This window comes from Rhamphochromis sp. 'chilingali', assembly GCF_963969265.1.
Source record: "Rhamphochromis sp. 'chilingali' genome assembly, chromosome: 15".
Taxonomy (NCBI): Eukaryota; Metazoa; Chordata; class Actinopteri; order Cichliformes; family Cichlidae; genus Rhamphochromis; species Rhamphochromis sp. 'chilingali'.
The window spans coordinates 34,903,804-34,914,110 of NC_137942.1; the positions used below are offsets into that span (position 1 = coordinate 34,903,804).

A 10,307-nucleotide genomic window follows, 5' to 3' on the forward strand; every position below is an offset into this window, starting at 1 on the left:
AGAACACGTGAGGTTTAAGACCTGGACCAGTTTGAAACCTTTTGTCCTCCACAATGGAAAATGGGTGGAAATAAAAATGGGTCTCACTTTAGCCAGCTCCTAATTTTATCAGTTCCGCTCTCAGCGTCTCCTGTATATCTCCTATATAAATGTTGCACTCAGCTTTGTGCTCTCCAGTATCACTGAAATGCAGCCAGATGCTGCTCATTTTGCCTTTTCACTCTTTCCTGACACGCTTGCATTTCAATACAGCTCCCATTTCTCTGTGTACTGGTCTCTACCACTACCCTTGCTGTCTATGGGACATTTCCGTCTTCTTTCACATAATGGTATGATCCCAGTCTGTCTCTTAAAGTGTTTGGCCACATGGTTTGCTCATCAGAATAACATCTCAGCCGTGCTCACATTGATTATCAGCAAGCCTGAAAATTCATCAATATTTGACATACGAAATTATCTCAAGGCCTGGATTTGGCCCACGGGCCATATGTTTGACACCCCTGGTTTACACGGTTTGGTATTCAATGTACAACTGAGCTAGCTCTCAGCTAACTAGCAGACAAGCTAACTGCTGGGACTGCGTCTTTCTAACAAGAGAAGAACAAAAGAATTTATTGGTAAATCAGGGTGGAAAATAAGTATTTGGTCACCTCAAACAAGGAAAATCTCTGGCTCTCACAGACCTGTAACGTCTTCTGTAAGACGCTTTTCTGTCCCCCACTCGTTACCTGTATGAATGGCACCTGTTTGAACTCATCATCTGTATAAAAGACACCTGTCCACAGCCTCAAACAGTCAGACTCCAAACTCCGCCATGGCCAAGACCAAAGAGCTTTCGAAGGACACCAGGAAAAGTATTGTAGACCTGCACCAGACTGGGAAGAGTGAATCTACAATAGGCAAGCAGCTTGGTGTGAAAAAATCAACTGTGGGAGCAATCATCAGAAAATGGAAGACATACAAGACCACTGATAATCTCCCTCGATCTGGGGCTCCACGCAAGATCTCATCCCGTGGGGTCAAAATGATCATGAGAACGGTGAGCAAAGATCCCAGAACCACACGGGGGGACCTGGTGAATGACCTGCAGAGAGCTGGGACCAAAGTAACAAAGGTCACCATCAGTAACACACTACAACGGCAGGGAATCAAATCCCGCAGTGCCAGACGTGTTCCGCTGCTGAAGCCAGTGCATGTCCAGGCCCGTCTGAAGTTTGCCAGAGAGCACATGGATGATACAGCAGAGGATTGGGAGAATGTCATGTGGTCAGATGAAACCAAAGTAGAACTTTTTGGTATAAACTCAACTCGTCGTGTTTGGAGGAAGAAGAATACTGAGTTGCATCCCAAGAACACCATACCTACTGTGAAGCATGGGGGTGGAAACATCATGCTATGGGGCTGTTTTTCTGCCAAGGGGACAGGACGACTGATCCGTGTTAAGGACAGAATGAATGGGGCCATGTATCGTGAGATTTTGAGCCAAAACCTCCTTCCATCAGTGAGAACTTTGAAGATGAAACGAGGCTGGGTCTTCCAACATGACAATGATCCAAAACACACCGCCCGGGCAACAAAGGAGTGGCTCCGTAAGAAGAATTTGAAAGTCCTGGAGTGGCCTAGCCAGTCTCCAGACCTCAACCCCATAGAAAATCTGTGGCGGGAGTTGAAAGTCCGTGTTGCACGGCGACAGCCCCAAAACATCACTGCTCTCGAGAAGATCTGCATGGAGGAATGGGCCAAAATACCAGCTACTGTGTGTGCAAACCTGGTAAAGACCTATAGTAAACGTTTGACCTCTGTTATTGCCAACAAAGGTTATGTTACAAAGTATTGAGTTGTATTTTTGTTATTGACCAAATACTTATTTTCCACCCTGATTTACGAATAAATTCTTTACAAATCCTACCATGTGGATTCATGGATTTTTTTTTCACATTCTGTCTCTCACAGTTGAAGTGGCCACGTAGGCAGGGGTCATCATCTGAGCTCTCCATCACCTGAGAGAGATGACAAAACACAGAATCACAGAGCATGAAACCAACGTTTCTCCTCCCAGAAGTTCAGTCACAGACCTGCAACAGAAACAAGAGTCAAAGATTCAAATGACGCAGAGCTTTCATTTACTTATATCCACAAACATGTCCTCTACATATTCATGCTGTATTTACACACACATACAGAGGCTGTTTGTCTCTCACACACCGACAGGACACTGAGAAATACATCATGTTAAATATACCTGCAGGCTTCCAGCTGTGCACTTTGTCCCTGTCAGCTGTGATTGCCATGGCAACCTTGGTGTTGTGCGCGATGCAGGGACGTGTTCAAAGGCAGACGTCTGGCAGCAGCATCATATTTGATGCACTATCTGTACTGAGTGTGCTGACTTTATTTCAAATGTCCCACTGCTGTGCAACATGAATCACATGTTCTGCACGTTTCTGTAACTCCCAGGTAACCATGGTTACCCAGCCACGCCCAGTAGTCTCCAGAGAGACCAACAGCTGGTTCATGTTGTAACGCCGTGGCTTTCGTAGTCTCTCCTTTTTCTACAGCTCATGTGTTCTTCTTGTGATGGTGCGTCTTGAGGCTCATACATGCCGTCATTTGTTGATCCTAAGAACGTTCCTCAGACCGACTTCTTCAACAACAGATAACTTTAGTTGTATCAACACTGCCTCCTGGAGCAGTTTAAAATGAACATGTCAAAGCTCTGTACCTGTCTCCATGTTTCTGTCCCCACCCCTTTCTCTCTGTCCTGGGTCATGTGAGCGCTGCAGTAGTATTAGGCCCACCCTCAATGCTCCCATTGGCTGAGACGCATAATGACGCCCATTTCAAGCCAGCACTGATCAACATCCCTCCTGTGACCCATGGCTTTTATATTCAGAGCCAGTGAGCACTTTCACAATAATCATGATTTTAAAAACTGTGATTAAAATAATTGCTGACGTTAATCAGTTAATGAGTTAACGAGATAATAACAGGTTAAGTTGCCCTAATAATTAGACTTTGGTGACAAACTGATGTGATCTCCATGTTTCCTTTGTTGGACTGTGGGCGAGTGTCAGAACTGAATGTACTGAGTAACATGTAGAGTTTAAATATGTGTCAGTTCCAGTTTTAGAGCTCTAAAGTGCAGCTATCATGTTAGGAATATGTTAGGAATAGACAGGAACACTGAGCACACTGAGGTCAAATCTTTATTTTACCACTCGCTGCATTCTTGATGTTCATGAATTCAGCAGCTTCATGATTGTCTGCAGCATTAATCTCATATTTCCATTAAAAGTGTTGAATTTGACTGTTTGATGTTCTTTATGATCTCTGGCACCAGTTCATCTGTAGGCTGAGCTCAGTCCATCCATTTAGTGAAAGGTCTCCTTGTTCTGTGAGCGTGCACAGATCCTGAAGCAGAAAGCCTGGGTTACAGAGAAATGATCATCACTGTGATGATGCTCATCATCTCTGACTGGGATTTGAGGTTTTGTCAAAGCAGCAAAGAAAGCCTGGCTATGTTGGACTGGGTGTGGAAGCAGCTCCCAGTTTGAGTTCAGGAGACAGACACCCTCTCTACTTTGAAGATCAGCTTCAAACTTTCCTTTTTGATAAAGCTTATAGTTCGAGCTGGATCAGGTGACCCTGAACCATCCCTTAGTTATGCTGCTATAGGCTCGGGCTGTTGGTGGACTTCCCATGATGCTCTGCTTTCTTCTCCCCACTTTTCACTCCTGATGCTTTTATATGTCACTACTGCATGTCCTTAACTTTTGTCTCTCTGTTTTGTTCTTGTCTCTCTGAGCTCATCTCTTCTCTTTCCCCTCACCCTGCAACCAGTCATGGTAAATGCTCCTCCTGGAGCCTGTTTTCACTGGGAGGATCTTTGTGTCAAAGGGAGTTCTTCTTCCCACCATCACCAAGTGCTGCTCACAGTGGAGGCGGTTACCTTACACTGTTAAACAGCTTCAGATGACTGTTGTTGTCTGTTGGGTATTGTCACTTATAAATAAATGGTAAATGGCCTGTATTTATATAGCGCCTTACTAGTCCCTAAGGACCCCAAAGCGCTTTACATATCCAGTCATCCACCCATTCACACACACATTCACACACTGGTGATGGCAAGCTACATTGTAGCCACAGCCACCCTGGGGCGCACTGACAGAGGCGAGGCTGCCGGACACTGGCGCCACCGGGCCCTCTGACCACCACCAGTAGGCAACGGGTGAAGTGTCTTGCCCAAGGACACAACGACCGAGACTGTCCAAGCTGGGGCTCGAACCGGCAACCTTCCGATTACAAGGCGAACTCCCAACTCTTGAGCCACGATCGCCCTAAAGTTACAATGGACGGATAGATGTTATTGTGACAAAGAGAAAACAACTGTTGACAGATAGATTGTTGTTTTGTGTGTCTGCAGTCTGTCAGGCTGTCTGATCACAGAGGAAGGCTGTACTTCTCTGGCCTCAGCTCTGACCTCCAACCCCTCCCATCTGAGAGAGCTGGACCTGAGCTACAATCATCCAGGTCCCTCAGGAATGAAGCTTCTGTCGGCTGGACTGAAGGATCCAGGCTGGAGACTGGACACTCTCAGGTATGGAGAGAATGTCTGATATAGGAGGAAGAGCTGGAATCATTTCCTGTGTCTTTCACTCACTTCCTGTTTGTTTCCTGCAGATGAGACATGAACAATCACACATGCAGGAATATTTTCAGGGACAGACACACTAGTCTAGCTGGATAGTACATGGATATTTATGTAGGGGGTCTTCAAGGAGTCTGTTTGCAGGAACATTAATGATAACTGATAAGTCATGTTGAGAGTTTCATTAAAAGTAGACTTACAGTTAGGTAATATTTGGACAGAGACATTTTGTAACTTTAGATACAAGTATCAGCCATGTGTGTGTTTCCCATGCTGTATGTCCACAGTCACAGTGACAGTCAGTGACACTGACAGAAGGATGAAACAAGGCTGTGAATCATTTCAGTCTGTGTGTGTGACAAAGAGGCAGACAGGAGCAGCTAACATTTGGAAATGGAAGCTTACTGGAAACACTACATTCACGGCTGAATTCACAATAGATTTGTTCTCAAGTGCACATTTAGCAGCTAATGCTAATACTGTTTTCCCTTTGCTTTCTACAGCAGCTATTGCTAAGTAGGCCACTTTGCTCCGCTAAGGATTTGTGTGACCATGATGGAGACTCTGATAAGCTAATGCTGCTAAGCTAATGCTGTTTATGGGCCCTGTTAGAATCAATATTTCATTCTCATTCTGTTGTTTGAGAACAATATTAACGTTTCACATCATTATAACACAAGAGAAAAGGGTATTGGCATTAGCTACTAGTGCTTATTCACCTCAAATTACCTTTAGCTGCTAATGGCAGCCTACTTAGCATTAACTCCTCACTAATATAATGCTAATTTACATCAAATTAGCATTAACTGCTCATATTGTTATAAGGAAAGAGAAAACGGTATTAGCAGTAGCGCATAATGCTAATTCATGTCAACGTAGTATTAGTTAATAATGGCAGCCTACTTAGCATTAACTGCTCACTAATATAATGCTAATTCGCATCAAATTAGCATTAGCTGCTCAAGTTGTTATAAGGAAAAAGAGAAAACGGTATTAGTATTAGCTGCTAATAATTATTCACCCCTAATTAGAGTTAGCCCCTAATGGCAGTCTACTTAGCATTAACTCCTGACATTGTTATAATGCAGGGGAAAAGAGTTACCATTATCGGATAATGCTAATTCTCATCAAATTAGCATTAGTTAATAACGGTAGACTTCGTATCATTAGCTGCTGTCATTCTTACAAAGCAAACAGTATGAGCATTAGCTGTTAATCCTTTTTCATCTAAAATTAGAATTAGCCACTAATGGCGTATTGTTAAAAAGTAAGAAAAAACATTGTTAGCATAAGCGGATAATGCTAATTCATCTCAAATTAGTATTAGCTAATAATGGCACCTGCTTAGCATTAGCTGGTCACATTGTTATAAGGCAAGAAAATATGGTATTAGCATTAGCTGCCAATTTCTATTTACCTAAAATTAGCATTAGCCACTAATGGTAGCCTATAGCAAAAACTTCTTAATGCTAAATGAAGTTAATTAATGCTAAGTAGGTTTAACTGAAATTAAAGTAGTGTTAGCATTAGCTGCTGATATTGTTAAAAGGTAAGATAAAACATTGCTAGCAGCAGCGGATAATGCTAACACACATAATAATTAGCATTACCTAATAATGGCAGCCTTCTTAGCATTAGCTGCTCATATTGTTATAATGCAAGGGAAAAGAGTTGGCAAAAACAGTGTTAGCATTAGTGGATAATGCTAATTCACCTAAATTAGCTAATAATGGCTACGTACTTAGCATTACCTACTAATATTGATATAAAGCAAGAAAATATGGTATTAGCATTAGCTTCTAATGCTTTCTCATCTAAAATTAGAATTAGCCACTAATGGCATCCTATTTAGCATTAACTCTTCACATCGCAAGGGAAAAATTTGAATTCAATAAAAAAAAAAAGTGTTCACATTAGCTACTTGTATTGTTAAAAAGTAAGAAAAAACATTGTTAGCATAAGGGGATAATGCTAATTCACCTCAAATTAGTATTAGCTAATAACGGCAACCTACATAGCATTAGCTGGTCACATTGTTATAAAGCAAGAAAATATGGTATTAGCATTATCTGCCAATTCCTATTCACCTAAAATTAGCATTACCTGCTAATGGCAGTCTACTTAGCATTAACTCCTCACTAATGTGATGCTAATTCACATTAAATTAGCTTTACCATTAGCTGCTAGCATCAGCCTACCTAGCACTAGCTGCTCACATTGTTAAAAGGGAAGAGAATACGATATTAGCATTAGCTGGTAATATTTATTCACCCCTAATTAGAATTAGCCACTAATGGCAGCATACTTGGCGTTAACTCCTCACATCGTTGTAATGCAAATGAGGCTAACTTGCATTAAATTAGACTGCTGTTATTAGCTAATGCTATTTAGCAGTAGCTGCTCACATTGTTATAAAGCAAAGGAAAACGATATGAGCATTAGGTTCTAATGCGTATTTGCCTTAAATTAGACGTAGGTGCTAATGGCAGCCTACTTAGCATTAGCAGCTCAGATGTTATAATGCTAGGAAAAAGAGTGTTAGCATTAGCCGTTCACATTGTTATAAAGTTAAGGGAAATAGTGTTAGCATTAGCTACTCACATTTTTAAAAAAAGTAAGTGTTAGCATTAGTGCATAATGCTAATTCATGTCAAATTAGCATTAGTTAATAATGGCAGCCTATTTAGCATTAGCAGATAATGTTGACCTTGGCCCACTGGAAAAGTTAAGAACTAAAGATTTAGGAGTGTTTCTCGATAGCTCTTTCTCGTTTGAGAAACAAATGAATTCTGTTATTAAAACCAGCTGTAAGGTTTATATTGTTGACTGTCATTTATGCTTAGAAATATTTACTCATATATGCTTAATTTTATAATCGATTGCATAATGATAGAGGTTTGATCCTGAGTAGTCTGTAAAGACTCTGTGTGCTTTCCAGAGTGCTCTGGCATGCACACACCACTTGGGGCCATGAGAGAGGTCGTACCCTCTCTTACTGATTTATGGTGTAGGACAGAGGTCTCAAACTCAATTTAGCTGGGGGCCGCTGCAGGCAGAGTCTGGGTGAGGCTGGGCCGCATTAGGTTTTCCACAAGAAAGGCATGGTTAAAAAATTCCAATCTTCTCAAATCTCTTTATTTTTATTTTTTAACACAAAATATGAAAAATGAATAAACAAATTAAGAATTAATAAGAAAATAAATCAATCTGTAAAACATAAATAAAATAATAATAAGATATTTTTAGTCAGTGAACTTGTGTGTTTCTTTCAGTCTTCTATATCTGCATTGTTTAGATTGAAATGTCTGTATTAACAGTTCTATAACCTTCTTCTGAACATGAATGGAACACTGTAGAAAATGAACTGTTCTTCTGAACATGGCTTCTCTTGCCTACTCCTTGCTGCTAGAGACCTGGCAGCGTTTCCTCTCGCATAGCCGAGCCAGATTTGGCCTGAGGGAGGAAGCAGTTGCGGCCCTCAGTATGTCTTGAAGATGATCATCCGTAAGTCTGGACCTGTACTTGGACTTATTGAAGTTCAAAGTGGAGAAGAGCTTTTGGCACAAGTATGTGCTACCAAAAAGGCACATGGTCCACTTGAACATTCGGGAAAGCCGAGGGAAACTAGGGCTCAATTCTCTCAAAAATTGTCCAAGCTTGTCTTCTTTTCCACTCACCTCCCTGAACTTTGCTTTGAGTTCAGAGTTGCACTGCAGCTCAATGAGCTCCATTTGAAGCACAGAAGGGGCATCTTGCACATCAAAGGAGAAGGGGTCTGCAAAAATGTGAAAGGTGGCTCTGTGTGTCTTGAAGTCAGCAAATCTGTGATCAAATTCCTCCTGTAGCCTCAAAATGACATCAACATACTCGTCAGCACTGAATGGTGTGCCTGCATCCACGAGTGCCTTGCATGCTGGGAAATGGCAAAGGTTTGTCTGAGAGAGCTGAGCTTTCCAGAGCACCAGTTTTGTGGAGAATGCTCTCACGTTGTCATAGGCAGCACTGACAAGTTGCCCCTGGCCTTGTAACGTCTTGTTCAGTACATTAAGCTCATGTGTCATATCAACAAGAAAAGCTGAGTCCATGAGCCATTTGGGATCAGTTAGCACAGGAACACTAACTCCATCCTTCTCCATGAAGGCTTCACTTCTGCTCTCAACTCAAAAAGTCTCTTTAATACATTTCCCCTGCTGAGCCAACGTACCTCAGTGAAGTCGAGCACACCCCCATATTCTGACTCCATTTCCTCTAGAAAAGCACAGAACCTTCAGTGCTTTAAGCCCCTGGATCTGATTTGGTTGATGCATTTCACAACAATAGACATCACATTGTCAAACTTCAGGCATTTGCTGCAAAGGACCTGCTGATGGATGATGCAGTGCAGAGCAATGGCCTCCTCCACGCCTTCCTCTTCCAGTTTGTTTTGTGCCACCAGTCCATGTTTCCTCCCTGTCATTGATGGCGCTCCATCTGTTGTTATTCCAACAAACCTCTTCCATGGCAAACCAACATTCTCAATGGCATCACACAGCTTGTAAATATCTGCTGAGCGGTGGTCTGGCCATGCATTGGAATTACTGTGAGCAGCTCCTCCATCACTTCAAAACTGTCATCAACACCACGGACATACATTGGGAGCTGGGCAGTGTCGGTGATGTCTGTGGTCTCATCAAGAGCGACTGAGTATACACTGAAACATTTGGCTTTCTCACACAGTTGGTCATAAATGTCACTTGACAGGTCAGAAATGCGATCTGCTGCGGTGTTGGCAGAAAGGCTGATGTTGCTAAACTGACCTTTCTTTCCCGGACAGACTATATTTGCAGCCTGCAACATGCACTTTTAGACAAATGCACCTTCTGTGAATGGCTTCCCTGCTTTAGCAATCATCTCACTAACCACGTGGCTCCGACTGCTGCATTATTCTCTTTGGTTGCTTTCTTGGAGAAATCTTGCTGCCTCAGTAGATCTGTTTTAAGACTGGCAACCCGGTTCGCTCTCTCGTCTCCCTGGTATTTTGCATCCAGCTCAGCATGTCTAGTTGTGTAATGACGTTTCAAATTGTATTCCTTGTGCAGCGCAACTTTCTCTGTGCAAATAAGACAGGTCGGGGTGCCCCTGTGCTCAACAAAGAAATATTGCATTTCCCACTTTTCCTGAAATTGTCGGTGCTCATCACCAACCTTTCTCTTCACCGCAGGCTTTGAAAAAGACATGTTTGGGGCTATGTGACATTTATAATTCTACTTGGTGTCACTGTCGCATTGAAGTTTCAATCAAGCGTTTAGCCGACGGACGGGGAACGTCTCAACGCGTAGAGAACGTCATTTCTGCTTCTTTTTCTTGCAACCGTAGCACGGCGATCGGCAGATAAAAAGCCGGTAGCAGTCTCCTTTGTTTTTACGCTCGATGTTCATGTCTTTCATGACGACACGAACACCGTGGCGTTTGCAGATGGTAGAAAGTGCAGGGATAGCGAGCGCAAAAAAGGCGACTGCTCACGGCGCCGGGCTGTTGTTACAGGAGAAAGAAGCGGAAATGACACTGTGACATATAACAAATAACATCAGCTGTTTCTGATGTTAGTTGTTTTGACTGCTTTTACATTATATTGAAATATATGTAATGTTCATGTTTGCTGCAATGCAAACGCAGTGAT

General features: G+C 42.4%; 2 protein-coding genes across 2 annotated transcripts in view; both read left to right on the top strand.

Annotated features, from left to right (window-relative positions):
- The window catches only part of LOC308410888 (uncharacterized protein), a 176,358-nt gene that overhangs the window by 38,637 nt on the left and 127,414 nt on the right, over nt 1–10,307 (top strand). The window lies entirely within an intron of this gene.
- The window catches only part of LOC308411821 (uncharacterized protein), a gene marked incomplete at its 3' end in the record, with an annotated part of 34,816 nt that overhangs the window by 17,715 nt on the left and 6,794 nt on the right, over nt 1–10,307 (top strand). The window contains exon 4 of the mRNA XM_080905847.1: nt 4,424–4,597. Coding sequence (XP_080761973.1) covers nt 4,424–4,597 — 174 coding nt within the window. The remainder of the gene's footprint in view (nt 1–4,423; nt 4,598–10,307) is intronic.